We start from the raw sequence: 27,038 nt of genomic DNA on the forward strand, positions 1-27,038 counted from the left end.
CTTTCCGGAGCCAGTTGATATATAAAAAAAGGTTTTGCTTGGAATACCCCTTTAACCCCTTTCCTAATAGAAGTTTGAATCAACCCCCTTTTCCCATTAAAAATAAATAAAAAATGTTTAAATCAACATATGTGGTATCGCCGCGTGCGTAACTGTCCGAACTATAAAAATATATCGTTAATTAAACCTCACGGTCAATGACGTACGCGCAAAAAAATTCTAAATTCCAACATAGCGTATTTTTGGTCACTTTTTATATCATGAAAAAATGAATAAAAAGCGATCAAAAAGTCCAATCAATACAAAAATGGTACCGCTAAAAACTTCAGAACACGGCACAAAAAATGAGCCCTCATACCGGCCCGTACGCGGAAAAATAAAAGTTACAGTACGACAAAATCAAACCTATATAAGTAGGGTATCAAGTTAATCGTATGGACCTACAGAATAAATATAAGGTGTCATTTTTACCGAAAAATATACTACGTAGAGACGGAAGCCCCCAAAATTTACAAAATGACATTTTTTCTTCAATTTTGTTGCGCAATGAATTTTTTTTCCGTTTTGCCATGGATTATTAGGTAAAATGACTAAGGTCACTGCAAAGTAGAATTGGTGGCACAAAAAATAAGCCATAATATGGAATTTTCTGTGCAAAATTGAAAGCGGAAAAGCCCTGCATCTTTAAGGGGTTATACACACAATATTGTGCCTCATCTCAAAGTAATGGGTGATATTTTGGAAGGGGCGCCCAGACATAGGTCATGGTAGTCCTCACTGTTCAGAAACAATAAGGAACTGAAGGGTCAGAGGTCAGTACAGATTAATAGAAGACCCTTCATTTAGCGCCATATATCCTATTCCTATCTGTATCGCTCTTCGCTTCCTCGTTCTGTCACCACCCGCCCAGTAAGCGAGTGCCCAGAGATCACGTGGGCCGATGACGTTTCAGCGCTGGTCACATGACTGAAGTAGAGACTGTTGATTGGTCGCTTCGAATATTCCGCTCTGTGTGATCCATGGCGTCGGTGCTGGTGAGCTGTTGACAGTGGCCACTTGTCTCTTTTTATGTAGGCTGTAAACGTGCTGCGTGCGCTTAGTGTGTTATTCCTAGGGTGTACACTCATATTCAGGCTCTAGGGGCAGTGTTTCCCAACCAGTGGGCCTCCAGCTGTTGTAAAACTACAACTCCCAGCATGCCCGGACAGCCTTCGGCTGTCCGGGCATGCTGGGAGTTGTAGTTTTGCAACAGCTGGAGGCCCACTGGCTGGGAAACCCTGCTCTACGAGGTTGTTTGTAAGCAATTCGGCCATAGTGTGAGTTCTGCTGTCTGTTATGTGCTAGTAACTGTGGGGAGATTTAGCAAGCCGTAAGATCTGCTTTGTTGCTCATAGCAACCAATCACAGCTAAGCTTTCTTATCTCATATCGCTCTGGCAAAATGAAAGCTGAGCTGTGATTGGTTGCTATGGGAAATAAAGAGAACCTTATAATAAAGCTATATGCATACCGAGTAAATTCAGCAGATCGGCGCCACCAGGAATCGGGGTTAATTAAGCAGAATCCAGATCCATATTGAAAATTGCGCAGTGCGTACAAAGCAATAGCATCCCATAGAAAACAAGGCCACTGCAATTGGATCCCCTCCAAATTTCCTCTTCGAAAGTCTGAGCGGAATTTACCTGGAACTGTTTGAGAAATCCCCTGGGTAGAATACCTCCATAGTATATAACATTGCTGTGTGGACAAGATAATGGCCCTCATTTACTAACAGGATCCCAACACTTTTTGTCGGGTTTTGCGCCAGACTTCTGTCTGCGACAGAATTTGCGCCAGGATCTGGTGCACAACCTGACAAAATCAAAATCACTCAGAGTGAAAAAAAACAACAACAAAAGGGGCGTGTTCCCGACAAAAAGAGAAAAAACACTCCGAGTGTGAAGAAAATTCACAGGAAAACCTGTCAGTTTTGCTTCACAGAAAACCGACAGCTCAGAGCTGTCGGTAAATTCCTCAAAACGGAGTGAATCCTACTACCCCCAGCATGGAACAGGGTCTGTTCCATGTTGGGGGTAGTAGTAGAGGGGCTGAGGGATTGATCGCACCAGGTCTCACTTCAGAGACCCGATCCGATCAGATGTTATTAAGCAGGGGAGCGGGCGGCATGTTCCGATCCCCTGCAATGTACAGTAAACTTTCATTTTTAAATTCCCCACCGAGGAGCCAATCAGGGCTCCTGACAGGGTTTTAATATAGAAGCGCTGTGGTGGGCAAAGATGTATAGAATCGCTGGGGGGGGGGGGGTATATATCTGGCCCCTCCAGCATTTCTATATATCTTTCCCCCTGCTGCGCTATATCAAACTTAGTGCCCGCTGTGCTTGAAGAAATGTACTGCACCCCAGCGCTATTATATATCTATACTGACCCCGCTGCGCATATTTATATATATATACTGACCCCCCCCAGCTGCGCATATTAATATTCATATTTTCTCCCTCCCCTGGCTGCCATTGAATGAAAACTCTATTAGCGGTGGAGCAGAAGGCTGCTGCCCGCTCACGCTGCTAAGAGTTTGTCATTCATAGCAGGCAGCAGCTGCATTTCATGCTGTGGGGGTCAGACATATGGATATATGTCTAACCCTCACATCATACATATACAAATGCCGGCTCACCGCTATGAATGACAAGTAAGCTATTAGGAGCAGCAGCGCGAGCCTCCCTGCACTGCTTTACTTGTCATTCATAGCGGTGAGCCGGCATTTGTATATGTATGATGTGAGGGTTAGACATATATCCATATGTCTGACCCCCACAGCATGATATGCAGCTGCTGCCCGCTATGAATGACAAACTCTTAGCAGCGTGAGCGGGCAGCAGCCTTCTGCTCCGCCGCTAATAGAGTTTTCATTCATTGGCAGCCAGGGGAGGGAGAGCATGAATATTAATATGTGCAGCTGGGGGGGTGGGTCAGTATATATATATATAAATATGCTCAGCGGGGGTCAGTATCGATATATATAATAGCGCTGGGGGGGGCAATACATTTATTCAAGCGCAGCGGGCACTAAGTTTGATATAGCACAGCAGGGGGGAAAGATATATAGAAACACTGGAGGGGCCAGATATATACCCCCCAGCGATTCTATACATCTTTGCCCACCACAGCGCTTCTATATTAAAACCTTGTCAGGAGCCCTGATTGGCTCCTGGTGGGGAATTTAAAAATGAAAGTTTACTGTACATTGCAGGGAATCGGAACATGCCGCCCGCTCCCCTGCTTAATAACATCTGATCGGATCGGGTCTCAGAAGTGAGACCTGGTGCGATCAATCCCTCAGCCCCTCTACTACTACCCCCAACATGGAACATACCCTGTTCCATGATGAAGGTAGTAGTACAAGCACTAATGTAGTCAGAATTTGCAGAGACTTTTTTCTGTCGCACAGAATACATTTTGTGCGACAGAAAAAAACCTGCGACAGAAAGAAAGGGAAATTGGGCAACAGATTAGTAAATAGCATCAGAAAAAAAAGAAGTAAAGGACGCGCAAAAACACAAACCGACACTCCACTCTTAGTAAATGAGGGCCAATGTCTATAAACACTATGGGCTTTATATGCAGACCATTGCTATAGGGTAGGATCACACACACATCACATCCGCAGCGTATTTGACGCTGTGGATGCGCTGCTGGCAGTCACAGAGCTACCCTGTCACGGCTGGTTAGCTCTGTGTGTTAGCCTGTGACTGTCGTCGTGAAATACACCGCTATGGGTAGACATATAGGCCCACATTTATCATTGTCTTCAGACTGTTTTTTGTGTCTAAAAAAGGGGCAAAAAAGGCACAAGCAGGGTTTTTCGCTCCTTTTTTGCCCCTTTTTGTTTACACATTTCTGCTGATTTTGAGTTGCAATCCACTGGTTTTGAGTTGCAATCCACTGATTTTGGCAATATACATGATATGGAAGGGATTTATCATTGCGCCTTTTTGTAAAAAGGAGCAAAAAAAGGCGCAAAGCCACTGAAAAGTCTCTAAAACCACACCAGCCCAGACATGGTGCAGCTTTTTGGTGTATGTGTAGACAGAAATTTCAGAAAATGTGACCTGCACAAAATTTATCAAAGCTCTTTTACCTTTTAATAAATTTGGTTCTCCTACACATTATCAGCACACAAAAAAAATGGTGTAAAAAAATGCTTCACTTGCACTGCAATGATAAATGTGGGTCATAGAGCTACATTGAGAGGGGAGCTCGCTCTGCTGTCGCTTTGTGATGCCAGCAGCACATCTGCTGCATTAAAAACGCTGCGGATGCACTGTCTGTGACCCTACCCATAGTATTTATTTTACCATGAGACTATATGGCATGTCCAATCTGTCCAGGTAACCCACGTGTATGTCCCCTAACTACAAAACATGGTTATATGTACATAGGGGGAGATTTATCATTAGGTGTCTATTCTAGACACCTAATGATCCGCATTTAAGTTAACAAGCCGGCGGTACATGCGTCTACACTGCGCTGCCTGCCGGCTCCTATGTACACTTTCATAATTTATTTGGCGGGGATTATGAATTATGATAGTGTATACAGGAGTTAGCGGGCAGCGCAGTGTAGACGCATGTACCGCCGGCTTGTTAACTTAAATGCGGATCGCAGCGGGTCTCTGCAGAATTACCCAGGGCGATCTGCCCCTCAGCCCCTGGACTACAACTCCCATCATGGGAAGAGTCTGTCCATGATGGGAGTAGTAGTCCTAAAAGTCCCGCAGCTGAGGCATGTACAAGTGCCATCCCTCAGCGCTACAGTACTACAACTACTCCCATCATGGGACAGACTCTGTCCCATGATGGGAGTAGTAGTCCAAGGGCAGAGGTGCAGATCATTCTCTGGAGATGCGCTGCAAACCGCATTTATTAACTGTACAAGCCGGTGGTGCATGCGGCTACACTACACTGTGCTGCCGCTGGCTCCTATATACAGCTGTTATAATTCATAATCGGGAGAGTAGAGCTCTGATTGGTGAATAGCTATTGACTAATCAGTGCTCCCCTCTTCTGGCGGTGGGGATTATGAATTATGACAGTGTATACAGGAGCGGCGTCCAGCGCAGTGTAGCCGCATGTGCCGCTGGCTTGTATAGTTGGTAAATGCGGATCGCAGCGGGTCTCTGCAGATTCACCCGGTGGGATCTGCACCTCAACCCCTGGACTACAACTCCCATCATGGGCAGAGTCTTTCCATGATGGGAGTAGCAGTCCTTACTGTGCCAAAATAGACACTTTGGTACGTGTCCTTCGAGGTGGTGTATATATGCGCAAGAAAATGCAGTTTGTGCATTCTTTTTGCGCAAAAAAAACCCCCGCAGTTAGAAAATGCTCTATGGTAAACTTAAAGGAGTAGTCCAGTGGTGAACAACTTATCCCCTATACTAAGGATAGGGGATAAGTTTGAGATCGCGGGGGGTCCGACCGCTGGGGCCCCCTGCGATCTCCATTATGGGGCCCCGACAGCCCGCGCGAAGGGGGCGTGTCGACCCCCGCACGAAGCGGCGGCCGACACACCCCCTCAATACAACTCTATGGCAGAGCCGGAGATTGACGAAGGCAGCGCCATAAAGATGTATTGAGGGGGCGTGTCGGCGGCCGCTTCGTGCGGGGGTCGACACTCGCTATCTGGCCGGAGAGCCTGGCCCCCGTACAGAGAGATCGCAGGGGGCCCCAGCGGTTGGACCCCCCGCGATCTCAAACTTATCCCCTATCCTTAGTATAGGGGATAAGTTTTTCACCACTGGACTACCCCTTTAACTATAGACAAGACTATGAAGAATTCTATCAAAATTTGCTCAAAAAATATGCAAAAAAAACGCTTACGCATATTTTTGCGCAAAAAAAAGACACAAAACAGCTCTATATACAATGATAAATTTCCCCATACTGTATATATAAATGCATGTCAGAAAGGTAGGATTTTGTCAGACATATACATTGGTAGGGAGTCTCTAATGTATGTATCCAGGTATAGCTATGACTGATACCGCTAAGAAACTCTTCATAAGGCCAAATATCCTTCCGGGAAAAGTTCTGAGTGCATGTTCCGTATGCTATAGGCGCAGAATCAATTAGCGCTAGAAGGGCTCGGACATGCACAGTGATGGAAATTCATGCCCGAACGGATTCCACTGAAAGAATAAACATGTTCATTCTTTCATCAGAGTCTGAAACTTGAATTTCCACAGCAAATGTTTCTGCTACAGAAATTCTGCCATGTGCACGGTGCAGCAGAATACTATGGAAAACAATGTGCCTCACATATTTTTCCGCTTGATTCCACTCAAAAATGATTCCAATTAATGGACCCATAGGCTATGTTCACACCTTGGAATTTCCGCATTGGAATTCTGCATGGAGATTCTGCAGCAGCAGAGTCCTATTGTATTCAATGGAATTCTGCAGCACTGTGCACACCGCAGAACTTCCTTGGCAGATGTTTCTGCAGTCTCCAGAATGTCCACACAGGATTTTCCATTCAGACATTCCGAAATGTGAACATAGCCTTAGAATGCACTCACCATAATTTAACTATACATTGAGCATATATTTTTCTATGGTCCAAAATGTATTGCTTGACCCATCCATTAGGGATGTCCTGATACCATCATTGGGGCAGATACTGAACATTTACATATTTGTTTGAGGGCTATAAGAGCAGAGGCTGGGAGACTGCACTGCCGCCATACTCGATTGCCACAGCAGCCCCTCATTTCTGAGGCTGGAGCTTCTGGACTTTAGGAAAGCTGGATGACAGGCAGTACACACTGCAAGGCTTACACTACTTTTACAGCTTTATGTTAAATGTTTGATCAAAGTCCCGCCCCTAATAAAAATTTAAATCACCCCCTTTTCCCACAAAAAATAAAAAAGTTTGGAAAACTTTCATGATATTGAAAGAAAAAGTATCAGTAGCTGGTAATGGTCGGGATTTGAAAAGACGTTTCAGTACTCATATCCAGTCTTTAAAAAAGCTATTGGGCCATCCCTACTATCCATAAACTTGTCATAACATAGTTCAGAAATGCATTTTCAGGATGTTTTAGGCAGGTTCACATGCCTGTTGTCTCCTGTCCTGCTATTCTCCCATCATTGCTGCTAAACGGATGCAAACTGATGCAAAAAGGATACCATTAAGTGGCATCTTGTTGCATCAATTTTAAATTTTTGTCTGGCTGGTTCCTCACACCTCTTCTGAGCATGCTCAGAAGGAATAACTGATCAAAAATAGATTGGAAAAAACAGGTGCAAACTGAGACATTAACCCCTTAAGGACTCAGCCCATTTTGGCCTTAAGGACTCAGACAATTTAATTTTTACGTTTTCATTTTTTCCTCCTCGCCTTCTAAAAATCATAACTCTTTTATATTTTCATCCACAGACTAGTATGAGGGCTTGTTTTTTGCGCGACCAGTTGTCCTTTGTAATGACATCACTCATTATATCATAAAATGTATGGCGCAACCAAAAAACACTATTTTTGTGGGGAAATTAAAACGAAAAACGCAATTTTGCTAATTTTGGAAGGTTTTGTTTTCACGCCGTACAATTTATGGTAAAAATGACATGTGTTCTTTATTCTGAGGATCAATACGATTAAAATGATACCCATTATTACGTACTTTTATATTATTGTTGCGCTTAAAAAAAATCACAAACTTTTTAACCAAATTAGTACGTTTATAATCCCTTTATTTTGATGACCTATAACTTTTTTATTTTTCCGTATAAGCGGCGGTATGGGGGCTCATTTTTTTGCGCCATGATCTGTACTTTTTTTTGATACCACATTTGCATATAAAAAACTTTTAATACATTTTTTATAATTTTTTTTTTAAATAAAATGTATTAAAAAAGTAGGAATTTTGGACTTTTTAATTTTTTTTTCGTTCACGCCGTTCACCGTACGGGATCATTAACATTTTATTTTAATAGTTCGGACATTTACGCACGCGGTGATACCAAATATGTCTATAAAAAATGTTTTTTACGCTTTTTGGGGGTAAAATAGGAAAAAACGGACGTTTTACTTTTTTATTGCGGGAGGGGACGCACGGAGGAAAGAGAGGGGACCTCCGTGCGGCGTTATGAATGATCGGATCCCCGCAGCAGCGCTGCGGGCGATCCGATCGTTCATTTTAATCGCGAACTGCCGCAGATGCCGGGATCTGTATTGATCCCGGCACCTGAGGGGTTAATGGCGGACGCCCGCGAGATCGCGGGCGTCGGCCATTGCCGGCGGGTCCCTGGCTGCGATCAGCAGCCGGGATCAGCCGCGCATGACACGGGCATCGCTCCGATGCCCGCGGTTATGCTTAGGACGTAAATGTACGTCCTGGTGCGTTAAGTACCACCTCACCAGGACGTACATTTACGTCCTGCGTCCTTAAGGGGTTAAAGGGGTATTCCAGGAAAAAACTTTTTTTTTAATAGATTTTCTTCTAAACTGGGCGGTTCCCGAGACAGATGTCATCAGAGAGCACTTAGACAGAAAAGAATAACCTTAACTTCAGAAGCTCATAAGTACTGAAAGAATTACAATTTTTTAATAGCAGTAATTTACAAATCGGTTTAACTTTCTGGAGCCAATTGATATATAAAAAAGTTTTTTCCTGGAATACCCCTTTAAAGGCTCATCTGTTTTTAACCCGTTACCCATAGACTTCAATGTTAAATTTATATTATCCGTTTCTAATCTGAATTTATAATATCCGTTTCCAATCTGAATTTATAATATCCGTTTCTAATCTGAATTTATAATATCCGTTTCCAATCTGAATTTATATTATCCGTTTCTAATCTGAATTTATAATATCCGTTTCCAATCTGAATTTATAATATCCGTTTCCAATCTGAATTTATAATATCCGTTTCTAATCTGAATTTATAATATCCGTTTCTAATCTGAATTTTTAATATCCGTTTCTAATCTGAATTTATATTATCCGTTTCTAATCTGAATTTATAATATCCGTTTCTAATCTGAATTTATAATATCCGTTTCCAATCTGAATTTATAATATCCGTTTCCAATCTGAATTTATAATATCCGTTTCTAATCTGAATTTATAATATCCGTTTCTAATCTGAATTTATAATATCCGTTTCTAATCTGAATTTATAATATCCGTTTCTAATCTGAATTTATAATATCCGTTTCTAATTTTTGAAGGGATAAAAAATACTGCATGCACTGTCTTTTCTCCTTCAAAAAAATAACAGAAATGAGAGCAGACGGGTGCAAACGGCTGACCAAGGATTGTAAATAAATCCCATTGACATCAATTGCATTAATAGCCGTATAAAAACTGCAATAGCGGAACTTGGACGGGAGAAATATTACGGGGACAGATGGCCGTGTGAACGAGCCCTTACCTGGGTAATGTTTACTTTTCATGGAATGGTCTGCTAGGAGATCTGCTATTTCATTCAGAAAAAAACTATTTGTTTTTGAACTGGAATAAGAAGTCCAGCAGACCACGGTTTTCAGTCCAGTTACAAAGAAAGCGCATACGGTCATAAAATGAGCTAATTGAAATCATTGGGGTACTTCATGGATCCGGGAGGGATTTGGCAGAAGCGGTTTTGAAATTCTCTCGCTGTATCCTAGATGTGAACGCACCCCAATACGTGTTGGGTCCAGCACTACTTGGCTTTTTTTCCTTAGATGAGCACAAATGATCTTTCACATAAACCATGTATAGAATTGATAGCCGTTCTACTTTACTAATGACCCCCTTATCTTTTCCACAGGAAGACCCGTCCCTGACACGCCATTTCAAAGGACATAAGGATGCCGTCACCTGTGTTGACTTCAGTCCAGACAGCAAACAACTTGGTAGTTGCTTATGTACTTTGAAAAAAACATGACAGTTGTTGGTAAAACGTACTGCAGCCGCCCATTTCCCCATTTATGTTTAGCCCTTGAGTGTGAGCCTTTAAAGGGGTACTCCGGTGAAAACCTTTTTTTTAAATCAACTGGTGCCAGAAAGTTAAACAGATTTGTAAATTACTTCTATTAAAAAAAATCTTAATGCTTCCTGTACTTATTAGCTGCTGAATACTACAGTGGAAATTATTTTCCATTTGAAACACTGACATCATGAGCACAGTGCTCTCTGCTGACATCTCTGTCCATTTTAGGAACTGTCCAGAGTAAAAGGAAATCCCCATAGAAAACATATGCTGTGCTGGACAGTTCCTAAAATGGACAGAGATGTCAGCAGAGAGCTCTGTGTTTCAAAAAGAAAAGAATTCAGCAGCTAATAAGTACAAGAAGGATTAAGAATTTTTAATAGAAGTAATTTACAAATCTGTTTAACTTTCTGGCACCAGTTGATTTAAAAAAAAAAAAGTTTTTCACCGGAGTACCCCTTTAACTTTGTTCCTTGGGAATATCCTGACAAATGTTGAGATTCCTAAGCACTCCTCTCTGATACTGCATTGTATAAATCCCTTATCATAATCTGTGGTCAGTCAGTTACACAGATACACAGGATACTTAGGACTCTTTAACACAAGGGATGTATGTTTATAGTTTAATCCTGAAGAACTATAATGTGACTCCAGAGCTAAGATTTTTTTAATTTTTTTATGTTTTTTTCAAGCTTTCTTTTAATACGCCTCAAGTTAAATCCTTATCTACAAATCCGAAATTATATAACCTTTAGGAATTTGTTCAGCAGATTGATCCCAGTGTTTCAATCGTGTACAGTCCTGGCCATTAGTTTATACCTGTCGCTCAAGGGCAATGCTGCTCAACTGGGTGCTGAATGTGGCGCTGGGAAAATGAATTTCATATGATGCAGCTGTCTTCTCCAGGATTATGATCAGGCATGACCACTCCTGTATGCAGAGTGCTCTTGCCTGCCACAAGAAACATAAGAGCACCTTTTTTCCTTTTATGTGGCACTGCAGCAGTAAAAAGGCATGTGTCTGTCGTTGTGTGCACCTTTGATGGAGTCATGGACCACCACTGCTATAGAGGAACAAATATGCAGGTATTCCGAGATCTAAAGTGCTGTCCTGCAGGATTTTGTAGTGGACTTGTAGTGTTCTTAAAAAAATTGGACCAGTCTCCCACAAACCATTAGAATAAGCCAGGAGAAGTGGATGAGTAAGCACGTATCTTTCCAGCTTTGCTGCTCTTACCGTCTGGAGAAGGACTCCATAAAGATCACTTAGTGGTAGCAGGTAATCACTAGGATGTTGTAACATTAGTGGCTTAGGTTGAACATTGGTATTAAGGTTGCTTTTTTTTCTGTGTTTATTACAGTGATAAGCCATGACCCAACCACTGGTTTAGAAACTCAAACTAAAAGCATCATAGAGAACTATGATACTGTCAGTCTAGGCCTTTATGCCCATTGTTGGGCCGAAACTTTTGGCCTCATTACGAATGCAAAAATGTGTCTATATTACACTTGTGAAAGCAGCCTGAGGATGGGGACTTTTGAGTTAGGGTGCATTCACACCACGGTTTGTCAATACGGGGACCGGATCCGGCTCAGCCTGCATATCATTCCTCTGAATGAGCCGATCGGAGTCAGAAAGTGACTCCGTTGGCAAATTTTTGCCCCGTTTCCAGTTTTGTGACCAGACCTAAAACCACGGTTTTAGGTCCTGTCACAAAACTGGCTGGGGTAGGGGAGCTCCCGGTTTTCACTCCCCCCAGCCGGATCCGGTCCCCGTATTGACAAACCGTGGTGTGAACGCACCCTTACCTTTTTCAAGGAAAACTGTCAGCCCGTTCACCCTTACACTAAACCTTATACACTGGCTTATAGTGTGGGTGAACACGAGTCCAATGAGAGGTCACTTGCTTAAATATGTCCAGTAGGTCCTGAGATATGTCCTCCAGAAGATGCACTGCTGAATTCAGTGAATCGCCAGTGGGGGCGGGGCTTTATCAGCTTAATTTACATATTCATTATCTGTGACTCCACATCCTAGTAAAGTGGAGTCCCAAAGCATCGTGCCCACTGGGCGATTCACGCAGTGGATATTCTGGGGGGCATATCTCAGGACCTACTGGACATATTTAAGTAAGTGTCCCCTCGTTGGACTCCTGTTCACCCACACTATAATCCAGTGTATTGGGTTTAGTGTGGGTGAACAGGTTGACAGTTTTCCTTTAAACTGTTTAACAATTTGTTACTTCTTTAACTGTCTACCTAACACTTCTAAACTTTCCCCATGTTCAATGTTCTAAAGTAATTTTATTTCTAAATATCCTCTTTGACCATATACCATTGCATGTTTAGGAAGAGCTTAATGTACATCATTTTGTAATTCCTAAGGAGTGCATGTTCAGAAACCTGTAAGCAGGTTACAAATGAATATCTTTATCTCATAGGTTTATGGGCAAAACAACCACTGTATATGAAAACATATTGACTCTCACTCTGCAAGGACGTGAGAGCCTGCCTGTGCTATGCTCCAGCAGGCTCTCACGTTCTAGGGACATGAGTGAATACGTTTGACTATTCATTTCATGGGTGGGCAAGGCAGGAATATTGAGGGGGCAGGCGATCACGTTGACTCATTTTAATGCTGCACACCCGCACTATAACCTAGTATATTGGATTTTTGTGTGGGGGAACAGCCCGTCAGTTTCCCTTTAATGAAAACCTGAACCAGAATGCTCTGGTCCTCAGACTGGGCCACAGTAAGCACATCCAAAACAACACATGAGTGTCTTAGGGACAACTCTGTGAATATCTTTAAATGGGCACTGTCACCAACTTTATTTTTTGATATTTTGTATGTACTACAACATATCTCTAATATACTTTTGTTTATTTTTCATTAAAAAGGTTTAATTTATTACATTTAAAAACCGGCCACTGAAAAAGGACTGATTTTGGAGTGGCAATCAGTCCTTTTTTAGTTAGGCTGCACTTGCTCCCTGCCTGTCAATCAAACAGGCGGGAGCGAGCGCATTGGCTCCCCGGCCACTGGCTGGGAGGCAACTCCTCCCGCACATCGCCGCCTCATTGCCGCCGCTGTCCCTGCACGCCCGCTGCCGGACTCTGCAGTAACTGCAAGTGTAATGAGGGAATGGGGTATGCGGGGCGGGGGGGGGTTGGGGGGGGGGGAGGAGTTAACGGGCTAGTGCCGTAGCGGGGGGGGGGGGGGGGGGGTTGAGAACGGGCTAGCAAAAAAAAAATAGGATGGTGGGAGCTACCCTTTAAGTGGCCCAGTTGGAGCCCTGACTTGAACTGAGCGGAATATCTCTAGAGAGGCCTAGTAGTAACTTCCTCTGAACTTGAGAAGATCTGCAGAAAAGAATAGCATAACATCCCCAAATCCAGGTATGCAAAACTTGTATACAAAAAAAGAAGGTTGCAGCAGCGCTCTTGGTCAAAAAAATGGAGGCTCTTTGCGCACTTTTTTGATCAAAACGTGTCCCCCATCCACCACGCGTAGGTGGCCTCCATTTTTTTTGAGCAAGAGTGCTGCTGCAACCTTCTTTTTCATATACTTTGTATTTGCCACAGCAGCGTGCACCCATGTATTGGGTAGTTGTGCTGGCTATTTTTCTTTTGGTTTTTGCTGTGCAATTTAGGGGGGGAGGGGTGGCGGCACCCTCTGTAGTCGTGCACCCCTCCCTGTTTCACAGGAGTTTTTTAAAATCGATAGTGGATCCAGCATGTCGCCCAGTCAGAGGCCATATGCCCAGCAGAGGTGAGTAAAATTAGTGATAGCATCCCATCCAAAATGAAGCCACCTCTGCGTGGTGGATGGGGGACACATTTTGATCAAAAAGTGCGCTAAGAGCCTCCATTTTTTGACCGAGTGCTGCTGCAACCTTCTTTTTTATATACTTTGTATTTGCCACAAAGTATATAAAAAAGAAGACTATAGGCTGTAATTACTGTCAAAGGCACTTCAACTTAGTACTGAGTAAAGGGTCTGAAGACTTATGTCTAAGTTTAAGGATATGAAGTAATGCACCTTGTAAATACTGTTATCATGCTCTTTGGTGTACACATTATTGGCATGTGTACCTCATTGTTGTTTTTTATGAATATTTCTAGCATCCTCTGCTGCCGATGCATTTGTCATGGTCTGGAACTTCAAGCCTCAGTCACGAGCTTTCAGGTTTATAGGACACAGAGAGGCTGTGACTAGTGTTCAGTTTTCTCCTAATGGACACCTACTGGCATCAGCCGCTAAGGACAGGACAGTTAGACTCTGGGCCCCTAACATGTAAGTACTGGATGGGAATAGAGAATAGATGGAATTTAGTTACATTGTAAGTTCAGTCATTTGTTAATTGGGGTTCTATACTTATACGTGCTGATGTTCCAAATAGACCTCCAGCAGTGCTTAAGACCATTTCAGTCTTCTAATTGTAATGGCTTTATTACATGGGGCCTATGGGAACACACCAGAGAACAAATTGTGTCTCAGTGTATTCTGGGAATACCTCAAAAGGTTTCATTTAGCTTTACTCGCAAATTTCTAGGTTAATTCTAAATGTAAACCAAGTATTTGGTTTTGTAAAGGATAAATATATACTATTAAATGAAAATCATGTTACATGTCAAATTTCCTTTATTTAGCCCTTCATACCAGCCCATCTCTGTTGTTAAGTAATCTGTGTGTGCATTTATTTTAATTTTTTCAGCAAAGGGGAGTCAACCATATTTAAGGCCCATGCGGCATCGGTACGAAGCGTGGACTTTTCAGGTGACGGCCAGTGCATGATCACTGCATCTGACGACAAGTCGATTAAAGCCTGGAGTGTTCATCACCAGCGCTTTCTTTTCTCACTTATCCAGCATACAAACTGGGTCCGATGTGCAAGGTATGTTTTTACACCGCTTGTTCAGAAAAGACATACAAAGCTTTTTTTTTGTCTGCTTTCTTTTTTGATCCAAGTGCAATCTTTTTCAGCATGAAAGGGGTTTTGTGCAAAGTAGAGGATACGCTATCAATATGTGATCAGTGCTAGTACCTTCACCGATCACGATAGAGAAGTATTACAACTCCTTCAGCTTTATTGTGACTCCACGACTGACACATGGAACATTATGTCTAGTATTACTGTTTGGCTCCATTTAAATAAGAGAAACGGGGACTTCTGTGTCAATAGACTCTTTATTCAAGCCTTAACTACAAATTTGACAGAAAATTACTTTGTTTTAGCTGCTGGCTGAATGTTTTTGAAGTGAATTCTTCAGCTGTTTTTGCTGCCAAGAGCTGAGGACACCACTGGATAACTGTTAAGTGTTAGGAGAAAACTGTGCAATGCTAAGCTGCTCAAGAGCATGCTTCCTCAAGGATGAGCAGGTTGATGAGGGCTAGCAAGTAGACATGTCAGGCTATGACACTAGAGTAGCTCGACCCTGCCTCGTGTCGAAAACACATAAAAAATGTGTGTAAATACCGTATTTATCGCCATGTAACACTCATTTTTTAGGCAAAATTTTTTTGCCTAAAATCTATCTGCATGTTATACACCGATAAACTGTTTCTGGCCCCGCAGAAGCTGCTGCAGTTCAATGATTTAAAGCTGGGCGCTTTAAATCAATGAACTGCAGCGGCTTCTGCGGGGCCAGAGTCCCGCTGCTGCTGCCCGGTTCCCTCCCCCATCCACGGTTTTATAGTTGCCTGTCCTGGGGACCGTGCTCCTTCAAGCTCCGGCGGCATCCTGCGCTGTTGCTGTGCGCTGCGCAATGACGAGTGCGGCGCACAGTGACAGCTCAGGACGCCACCGGAGCTTGAAGGAGCGCAGTCCCCAGGACAGGCAACTATAAAACTGGGAATGGGGGAGGGAATCTGGCAGCGGCGGGACTCTGACCCCAGGACAGGCAACTATAAATCCAGGGACGGGGGAGGGAGTTGGGCAGCGGCAGTGGGACTCTGGCCCTGCAGAATCTGCTGCAGTTAATTGATTTAAAGCGCTCGCAATTTATCGGGGTATACACGCACACTCACTTTAACAAGGATATTTGGGTAAAAAAAATGTTTTTTACACAAATTTCCTTGGAAAAATGAGGGTGCGTGTTAGGCCAGTGCGTGGTATACCTCTATAAATACGGTATGTCTGCAATGAGTTGCACCCAAAATGTATCAATTTTTGGCACATTTTTACTACAAAATCTAGGTACAAAACTTTAGTTAATCTGCCCCATTATTCCCAGGAAAGTTAACACAAGCTATTTCTTAGAGGGAAGCTTTTCATGATATTATTTTTTATTTCTGTGCAAAAAGACACTACTACAATTAGAAAGCAGTACGAATCATCCGACTTAGGTAATAAATAGAAAGAAAAAAGAATGGGGAACGGCGCCTCGTGTATTACCCTTAAAGACAAACAGCAAGTGTAAATGTGGGGAAAAACCCACGGCACTTATAGGTGGCTGCTCACCAGATGTAAATAGAAGTAGCGCATATCACCCCATATGGGGTACTCACTGATGTCCAAGGGAGGGCTGCAAGCCGGAGGTCACAGGCACATACGTCCTGACGTAGTCATCAAACGGAAAATGGAAAAGAACCTCATTCATCCAGGCGCTGCCGGTTAGGTCATCAGGTGGTGCACAAAATGATGCAATGTATACCTTTCGGACAATTCAAACGTATCCGACGCAACTGCACCAAGCCTGGAGATTTCTTTATATATTCAGCTTCGGTAGCTCAGGAGTGCTCTTTCACAGAAGAGCGGAAGGAGGCGTATCACGGCAGGCGTGATGTCACATGAAGCCAGGCCTCATGGCTTCATGTGACGTCACGCCTGCCGTGATACGCCTCCTTCCGCTCCTCTGTGAAAGAGCGCTCCTGAGCTACCGAAGCTGAATATATAAAGAAATCTCCAGGCTTGGTGCAGTTGCGTCGGATACGTTTGAATTGTCCGAAAGGTATACATTTTGTGCACCACCTGATGACCTAACCGGCAGCACCTGGATGAATGAGGTTCTTTTCCATTTTCCGTTTGATGACTTAGGTAAGTGGTAGTCTTATTTGCCTTATATCTATTAGTAGAAGTCGCAAAATTTCAGAAAAATCTTGAGTGCTAGTAGATGCATGCGACATAACCCAGGGGATAGTTTCACAAACACTTGGCGCTTTAAAAGTATTTATTTATTTTTAAGTTATGTTTTTGTGGCCCATTAAATATGATGTTTTTCAGTTTTAACAGTGAGTTTTCATAATTTAATGTTACAGGGCCGATCTGCGGCAGATGTGCAGTGTTGATTCCTTGACAACACTTTAAATTCTTGGTTTGGTTAGTTTGATGATGAAAATAATTATTTACATCTATTTTTAAACATAAGTAACATAGTTTGTGAGGTTGAAAAAAAGAAAATCGAGTTCAACCTAAGACCCTACTGTGTTGATCCAGAGGAAGGCAAAAAATCCCTATGAGGCTGATGCCAATTGCCCCATGACAGAGGAAAAATTCCTTCCCGACCCCAATATGGCGATCAGAATAAATCCTTGTATCAATGTTCTATCCACATAAATGTAGTATCCATAACCTGGAATGTTATATTTTTCCAGAAAAACATTCAGTCCCCCCTCGAACGTGTTTATTGAGTCAGACATCACAACTAGAGATGAGTGAAGTTACAGTGATTCGATTCGTCACAAACTTCTTGGCTCAGCGTTTGCTGACTTTAGTCTGCATAAATTAGTTCAACTTTCAGGTGCTCCGGTGGGCTGGTGACTCTCTCCTAGGACTGTATCCACCCTTTCCAGCCCACCGGAGCACCTGAATGTTGAACTAATTTATGCAGGCTAAAGTCAGCAACTGCCGAGCTGAGAAGTTTGTGATGAATCGAATCACTGTAACTTCGCTCATCTCTAATCACAACATCATATTACAGAGATTTGCATAGCCTCACTGCTCTTACAGTAAAGAATCCCTGTCTGTGATGAATCCCGATGTCCTTGTCACGTACCTCAATGCCTCTCTATACATCCCAAACAGAATGACCGTAAATTCAGGAGTTAGTCCGGCGCAGAGAGGAACCATCAGGGAGCCAGATAAAATCAATGGATTTATTAGATGCAACGCGTTTTGCTGCGCATGCGCAGCTTCATCAGGCAGGCCTGCCTGATTAAGCTGCGCATGCACAGCGAAACGTGTTGCATCTAATAAATCCATTAATTTTATCTGGCTCCCTGATGGTTCCTCTCTGCGCCGGACTAACTCCTGAATTTACGGTCATTATGTTTTGATTCTACTTCCACCCAGGAGGGCTGCAGTGGACCAACACATATATTCATTCTATGCTTTACCTTGTTGTGTGTGGGCGCACAACCAACTCTGGTAAGCGGCTTGGGAATCACCTTCCCCTTCCCCCACTAACAAGACCTGCTGATCCCGCACATGAGGCGCCTTCCTCCCTCTCCCTCTCTCTAGATCTCTATACATCCCATGACTTTGTTAGCCTTGGCATCTGCCTGGCACTGATCACTAAAGTTGAGTTTACTGTCCACCAGTACCCCCAAGTCTTTTTTTTTTTTTTGGTGGAAGTGTTACCTAATGTCTTATGATTTGGCACATAATTGTGCATTTTGTTTTTACGGCCCAAGTGCATAACCTTCCATTTATCCACAAGTGGTTTCAATTCCTGGCAGTTGTATATGTGTACACATTGATCGGACGCCCATGGTTGTTAGGAATTTTGAAATATTCCTTTGAAACACTGAACTTGCCAGAAATCAGAACAGAAAGTAATGTCATAGTATGATCGGCTGCAGCCTTCGGGCTTGTAACCTCAGGCACTAACTAGCTAATGTAATCTATTCATGTTTGTAAAGCCCTCTAATGTTGTATAGAGCATACACTTGCCGTGTGTGCTTAGTCCCTGGCATGTAGTGTCCACTGCTGTCACCCTGCGTTGACCTCTATCTGTTATGTCTGGTATTAGCACGTTTCCTGCTGTTTGGTGTCAATGCTTTCACGAGGCTGATTTCCTTCTTTAGACAATTTAAGTAATTTCTCTCATCAGCATCCTCTCTAGAGCTCTCTAATCTTCCTTCATTACAGATTCTCCTCAGATGGAAGACTAATCGCTTCATGCAGTGACGATAAGACTGTGCGAATCTGGGACACAACAAACAGGGTTTGCATTAACACCTTCATGGACTACAAAGGGTAATTATTATTTATGGATTCCTTGAGTGAAAAAAGTTTTGATGCCATTGATTTTTATGTCTTTAATCGAGAATTTTTGTTACTTCCTGTATTTTAAAAAGCAAAAGGTGCAAAAATTGCTAAAAATTCCAGCTCCCCAAAAAATCGGTAAAATCCAAAAATGTATTAAATCATATTAAAATGATACTGAAAATGGTGGAGAGTAAAAACAAGCAGAAACGCCAGAAACGTTTCTGCTTGTTTTTACTCTCCACCATTTTGTGTATCATTTTAAAGGGGTACTCCGGTGGATAAACTATTTATTTTTTATTTTTTAAATCAACTGGTGCCAGAAAGTTAAACATATTTGTAAATTACTTCTATTAAAAAATCTTAATCCTCCCAGTACTTATTAGCTGCTGAATGCTACATAGGAAATTCCTTTCTTTTTGGAACACTGATGACATCACGAGCACAGTGCTCTCTGCTGACATCTCTGTCCATTTTAGCAACCGTGCATAGCAGATGTATGCTAAGGGCAGCATGGTGGCTTAGTGGTTAGCACTGCTGCCTTGCAGTGCTGGGGCCTTGGGTTCAAATCCCTCTAAGGACAACAATAAATAAAGACTTATTAATATTATTATAATAACATCAGCAGAGAGCAGTGTGTTCATGATGTCATCAGAGAGCATTCCAAAAAGAAAAGAATTTCCTCTGTAGTATTCAGCAGCTAATAAATACAGGAAGGATTAAGATTTTTTAATAGAAGTAGTATACAAATATGTTTAGCTTTCTGGCACCAGTTGATTTAAAAAAGAAAAAAAAAATGTTTTTCCACCGGAGTACCCCTTTAACCCCTTAAGGACCAAGGGCGTACAGGTACGCCTTTGCTCCCTGGTACTTAAGGACCAAGGGCGTACCTGTACGCCCGTGGGAATTTTGGTCCCCGCCGCGCGCCGGGCGGGGATCGCGCCGGGGTGACTGCTGATATCTATCAGCAGGCACCCCGCGCAAATGCCCAGGGGGGTCATTAGACCCCCCCCCATGTCGGCGATCGGCGCAAATCGCAAGTGAATTTACACTTGCGATTTGCGCCGATTCCGGGTCATACGGGTCTATGGTGACCCGGAATAGAAGGGGGATCGCGGGTGTCCTAGACACCCACGATCCCCCTGTAGCGATAGGAGTGAGGTGGCAGGGTTGCCACCCCTCCTATCTCTGCTATTGGTGGTCTAGACGCGATCACCAATAGCAGATCGGGGGCGGAGGGGTTTACATTCGGTTTCCCCGTCCTGCCCTCCCACAGTAGGCGGGGCAGGACGGGGAAACCGACAGGGACCGGCGCCGAAGATCCACTTAACCATCGGCGACGGCAGCGGCGACGATCAGCGGCGGCAGCGGGCGACGATCGGCGGAAGAAGAGAACCGCGACGCAGCTCCCTGGATCCAACGGAAGCCGGTGAGTTACTTAGCAACATCTGGAGGGCTACAGTCTGAGACCACTATAGTGGTCTCTAAACTGTAACCCTCCAGATGTTGCAAAACTACAACTCCCAGCATGCCCAGAGAGCTGTTTAGGCTTGCTGGGAGTTGCATTTTTGCAACAGCTGGAGGTCTACAGTTTGAGACCACTGCAAAGTGATCTCTATACTGTGCACCTCCAGATCTTGCAAAACTACAACTCCCAGCATGCCCAGACAGCAGTTTGCTGTCTGGGCATGCTGGGAGTTGTAGTTTTGCAACATCTGGAGGTCCACAGTTTGGAGACCACTATGCAGTGGTCTCTAAACTATAGCTCTACAGATGTTGCAAAACTGCAACTCCCAGCAAGCCTAAACAGCAAACAGCTGTCACTGCATGCTGGGAGTTGTAGTTGCGATCCCTCCAGCTGTTGCATAACTACATCTCCCAGCATGCCTTTCGGCGATCAGTACATGCTGGGAGTTGAAGTTTTGCAACAGCTGGAGGCGCACTGGTTGGAAAATACTGAGTTAGGTAAGAGAACCTAACTGAAGGTTTTCCAACCAGTGTGCCTCCAGCTGTTGCAAAAGTACAACTCCCAGCATGCACGGTCTGTCAGTACATGCTGGGAGTTGTAGTTTTGAAACAGCTGGAGGTTTGCCCCCCCATGTGAACGTACAGGGTACATTCACACTGGCGGGTTTACAGTAAGTTTTCTGCTTCAAGTTTGGGCTGTGGCAAATTTTTCACCGCAGCGCAAACTCCTAGCGGTAAATTCACTGTAAACCCGCCAGTGCGAATGTGCCCTAAAAACACTACACTATACTAACACATAATAAAGAGTAAAACACTACATATACACCCCCTTACACTGTCCCCCTAATAAAAATAAAAAACGTATTGTACGGCAGTGTTTCCAAAACGGAGCCTCCAGCTGTTGCAAAACAACAACTCCCAGCATTTCCGGACAGCCACTGACTGTCCAGGCATGCTGGGAGTTTAGCAACAGCTGGAGGCACCCTGTTTGGGAATCACTGGCGTAGAATACCCCTATGTCCACCCCTGTGCAATCCCTAATTTAGTTCTCAAATGTGCATGGCGCTCACTCACTTCGGAGCCCTGTCGTATTTCAAGGAAACAGTTTAGTGCCACATATGGGGTATCTCCGTACTTGGGAGAAATTGCGTTACTAATTTTGGGGGCTTTTTTTCCTTTTACCCCTTATGAAAAAGAAAAGTTGGGGTCTACACCAGCCTGTTAGTGTAAAATTTTTTTTTTTTTACACTAACAGGCTGGTGTAGACCCCAACTTTTCCTTTTCATAAGGGGTAAAAGGAGAAAAAGCCCCCCAAAATTTGTAGTGTAATTTCTCCCGAGTACAGCGATACCCCATATGTGACCCTAAACTGTTTCCTTGAAATACGATAGGGCTCCAAATAAGAGAGCGCCATGCGCATTTGAGGACTAAATTAGGGATTGCATAGGGGTGGACATAGGGGTATTCTACGCCAGTGATTCCCAAACAGGGTGCCTCCAGCTGTTGCTAAACTCCCAGCATGCCTGGACAGTCAGTGGCTGTCCGGAAATGCTGGGAGTTGTTGTTTTGCAACAGCTGGAGGCTCCGTTTTGGAAACACTGCTGTACAAAACGTTTTTCCTTTTTATTGGGGGGGGGGGGACGACAGTGTAAGGGGGTGTATATGTAGTGTTTTACTCTTTATTAGGTGTTAGTATAGTGTAGTGTTTTTAGGGTACATTCACACTGGCGGGTTACGGTGAGTTTCCCGCTAGGAATTTGCGCTGCGGCGAAAAATTTGCCGCAGCTCATACTTGAAGCAGGAAACTTGCTGTAAACCCGCCCGTGTGAATGTACCCTGTACGTTCACATGGGGGGGGGGGGGGGGGGGGCGCGCAAACCTCCAGCTGTTTCCAAACTACAACTCCCAGCATTCACGGTCTGTCAGTACATGCTGGGAGTTGTAGTTTTGCAACAGCTGGAGGCACACTGGTTGGAAAACCTTCAGTTAGGTTCTGTTACCAGTGAGCCTCCAGCTGTTGCAAAACTACAACTCCCAGCATGCACGGTCTCTCAGTACATGCTGGTAGTTGTAGTTTTGAAACAGCTGGAGGCACACTGGTTGGAAAATACTGAGTTGGGTTCTGTTACCTAACTCAGTATTTTCCAACCAGTGTGCCTCCAGCTGTTGCAAAACTACAATTCCCAGCATGTCTGATCACAGAAGGGCATGCTGGGAGATGTAGTTATGCAACAGCTGGAGGTACGCAACTACAACTCCCAGCATGCCGAGACAGCTGTTTTCTGTGTGGGCATGCTGGAATTTGTAGTTTTGCAACATCTGGAGTGCTACAATTTAGAGACCACTGAACAGTGATCTCCAAACTGTGGACCTCCAGATGTTGCAAAACTACAACTCCCAGCATGCCCAGAGAGCAAACAGCTGTGTGGGCATGCTAGGAGTTGTAGTTTTGCAAGATCTAGAGGGCAGTATAGAGATCACTGTGCAGTGGTCTCTAAACTGCAGACCTCCAGCTGTTGCAAAACTACAAATTCCAGCATGCCCACACAGCAAACAGCTGTCTGGGCATGCTGGGAGTTGTAGTAGTTTTGCAACATCTGGAGGGCTACAGTCTAGAGACCACTATGGTGGTCTCAGACTGTAGCCCTCTAGATGTTGCTATGCAACTACTCACCGGCTTCCGTCGCATCCGGGAGCCGTCCTCTTCTGCCGCACGCCGCCGCAGATCCCCGTCGCTCCGCTGCCTCCGGAGGGGTAAGTGGACGTCGGCGCCCGGTCCTCTTCGTTTTCCCCGTTCTGCCCCGGGGAAAACGAAAGTAAACCCCTCCGCCCCAGATCTGCTATTGGTGGTCGCGTCTAGACCACCAATAGCAGAGATAGGAGGGGTGGCAACCCTGCCACCTCACTCCTATCGCTTTAGGGGGATCGTGGGTGTCTTAGACACCCGCGATCCCCCTTCTATTCCGGGTCACCATAGACCCGGAATGACCCGGAATCGGCGCAAATCGCAAGTGTGAATTCACTTGCGATTTTCGCCGATCGCCGAAATGGGGGGGTCTAATGACCCCCCTGGGCATTTGCACAGGGTGCCTGCTGATAGATATCAGCAGTCACCCCGGCCCGGTCCCCGCCTGGCGCGCGGTGGGGGCCGAAATTCCCACGGGCGTATGGATACGCCCTTCGTCCTTAAGTACCAGGACGCAAGGGCGTATGCATACGCCCTTCGTCCCCAACAGGTTAAAAAAAAAAAGAAGTAAATTTTCACCTGAAATTCAAGCTCAAAATAGCCACCACTAGGGGTCGCCTGTCTTTTAGCCAGACAGACTAGTCTAGATTTTACAGCATACTGGATACCGTCCATAAATCATACCGGTATCCAGTTTAGGAGATTTCTATTGAGTGTGTGCAAAACAACAGATAAAGGATGTGTGGACATGCTGGGAGCTGTAGTTTTACAACAGCTGAAGGCAACACTGCTTTAACAGTTATTAACAAACATTGCAGCTTCAGTTGTTACTATACTACAACTCCCAGCATGCTGAAATAGTCAAAGCTTTCTCGGACTCCTGAATGACAAAGAAGTTGATCAGACATTCAGGAGTCTGTGAAAGATGAATGACACACATAGTGACAGCTATGCCGATTAGCATCCAGCTTTACTAGGAGAAGATAAAACAGATAGAACATGTATTCATAAAAATGCTGTACTTTTATCTAAAAAATCCTTGCACTAATTTTTTAAAGATCTATTCTTATATTTATACATTTTATCCTGTTATGAATTCACCATAATGTCTTCTGATTACTGCAGGCAAGCTCCAAGTATCTTCCTCTGACACATGACACAGCATAAAACCAGAGAAGAAAGGGTTACAGAGTAGAGAGTACTGATTGGCTGACTGCACAGGCTTGCTCCTGTGAGGGAGACAGACTGACACGCCCCCTCCAGCCTGCACAATGAAAAAGTAACTCACCAGCAGATAAATGCTTACCGTATATACTCGAGTATAAGCCGACCCGAGTATAAGCCGAGACCCCTAATTTCAACCCAAAATCCCAGGAAAAGTTATTGACTCGAGTATAAGCCTAGGGTGGGAAATACCTCATCCCCCCCTGTCATCATCCAGACCCGTCATTAACATCCTCATCATCATCCCCTTGTCATCATCCCACACATCCCCCCTTCATCATCCCCTTATCATCCCACACATCCCCCCTTCATCATCCCCTTGTCATCATCCCACACATCCCCCCTTCATCATCCCCTTATCATCCCACACATCCCCCCTTCATCATCCCCTTATCATCCCCCCTTCATCATCCCCTTATCATCCCGCACATCCCCCCTTCATCATCCCCTTATCATCCCACACATCCCCCCTTCATCATCCCCTTGTAATCATCCCACACCCCCCCCCCCCTTCATTATCCCCACCCCCCTTCATCATCCCCACACCCCCCCTTCATCATCCTCTTCTCATCATTCGCCCTCAGTGGTCTTCAACCTGCGGACCTCCAGAGGTTTCAAAACTACAACTCCCAGCAAGCCCGGGCAGCCATCGGCTGTCCGGGCTTGCTGGGAGTTGTAGTTTTGAAACCTCCGGAGGTCCGCAGGTTGAAGACCACTGCGGCCTTCAACATCATCCAGCCCCCTCTCACCCCCTTTAGTTCTGAGTACTCACCTCCGCTCGGCGCTGGTCCGGTCCTGCAGGGCTGTCCGGAGAGGAGGTGGTCCGGTGAGGAGGTGGTCCGGGCTGCTATCTTCACCGGGGGCGCCTCTTCTCTGCGCTTCCGGCCCGGAATAGAGGCGTTGCCTTGACAACGACGCAGAAGTACGTTGGCAATGAACGCACCTCTGCGTCGTTGTCACGGCAACGTGACTATTCTGAGGCCGGGCCCGCAGCGCGGAGAAGAGGCGCCCCCGGTGAAGATAGCAGCCCGGAACCACTCTCCCACCGGACCACCTCCTCACCGGACAGCCCTGCAGGACCGGACCAGCGCCGAGCGGAGGTGAGTACTCAGAACTAAAGGGGGTGAGAGGGGGCTGGATGATGTTGAAGGCCGCAGTGGTCTTCAACCTGCGGACCTCCGGAGGTTTCAAAACTACAACTCCCAGCAAGCCCGGACAGCCGATGGCTGCCCGGGCTTGCTGGGAGATGTAGTTTTGAAACCTCTGGAAGTCCGCAGGTTGAAGACCACTGCGGGTGGGGGAGTTCACTCGAGTATAAGCCGAGGGGGGAGTTTTCAGCACGAAAAATCGTGCTGAAAAACTCGGCTTATACTCGAGTATATACGGTATATCTCTGGGTATATAGGTCCGAGACACATAAAAATTATATGCACATGATCAGGATTGGGTCCCGAGTAACATATCACTTTTTTTTGCACTATGACAGGTACGCTTTAAAGGTCATTTATAGCAGTATAGCACGGTAGATCTGTGAAAGTATCTATCTTTTATGACGAGTTTCCCCAAATTTAGCATGGCATATCCCTTTTTAATATAAGTGGCACAAAATGCACCATGTAAATGATTGTGATCAGAATAAATCTGACATTTTATCGACTGTCCTAAATCTGAATGAGCAGACTCCGATTTTATAAAAGGATTTTTGACATCACATGACCAATTCCTTTGTCTCAACACTCTTTGTACATAATCAGCAATAATCATAATATTTAGGCTACTAGTCGGATCTTTGCCATATGATATGGTGTAAAAGTAACCTAAGAAATGGCTGAATAGAACTTACAAGGAAAGATTCTGAACACTTTGTGCTGCATCCTTACACTTTGGATTGCGTGCTCTACAGAGCATAAGGTGGTACATGACCTTTTTGTATGGCTGTGTATATACATTTGTAAGATGGTATTTTTGCAAATATGTATTTCATTAATACATTTATAATACAGTTTTTACCTTCTAAATAAAATAATTATTTATAACATGTATTTCAGGCATTCAAATTATGTGAGCTTTAATCCATCAGGAACGTGTGTAGCCTCTGCCGCTTCTAACAGTACCGTTAAAGTCTGGGATATTCGCATGAACAAATTACTGCAGCATTATCAAGGTAACCTACCTTTACTGCATATAAACTCAGTACCTGTAAACATGAGAGGGCAAAAAGACTATGGCCTTGATCATACCTGCATTGAACATTCCATCAAATGTCACAGACCTAACGGTGTACCGTACTGCTCTGTTTTGTCCAGTAAAATTCCTATAATGTAGCAGAACAGCAGAAAAAGGTACCACTGATGTGAACCCTAAGGCCAGGTTCACACTCGAGAAGCTCCGGATAGAAAACTTCCGTCCGGAGCTTCCTAGTGCGGTCACTGAATTAGTTCCCATAGATGGCAATGTCTGCATAGTGGATTCCGCCAGAAC

General features: G+C 44.4%; 1 protein-coding gene across 6 annotated transcripts in view; it reads left to right on the plus strand.

The window, feature by feature from the left end:
- The first annotated feature begins 961 nt into the window (after positions 1–961).
- The window catches only part of LOC130369290 (POC1 centriolar protein homolog B-like), a 133,511-nt gene continuing 107,434 nt past the window's right edge, over positions 962–27,038 (plus strand). For 4 of the 6 annotated variants that reach the window (XR_008892714.1, XM_056574368.1, XM_056574367.1 and 1 more), the window contains exons 1-6: positions 962–1,034; positions 9,811–9,895; positions 14,097–14,268; positions 14,690–14,869; positions 19,064–19,171; positions 26,606–26,721. Coding sequence is in view for 5 of the 6 variants with exons in the window: in XM_056574368.1 (XP_056430343.1) it covers positions 1,020–1,034; positions 9,811–9,895; positions 14,097–14,268; positions 14,690–14,869; positions 19,064–19,171; positions 26,606–26,721 (676 nt within the window). In the remaining variant the exon portion in view is untranslated. The other 2 variants (XM_056574370.1, XM_056574372.1) reach the window with 2 other exon arrangements.

Source organism: Hyla sarda, chromosome 4, assembly GCF_029499605.1.
Source record: "Hyla sarda isolate aHylSar1 chromosome 4, aHylSar1.hap1, whole genome shotgun sequence".
NCBI classification, from domain to species: Eukaryota; Metazoa; Chordata; class Amphibia; order Anura; family Hylidae; genus Hyla; species Hyla sarda.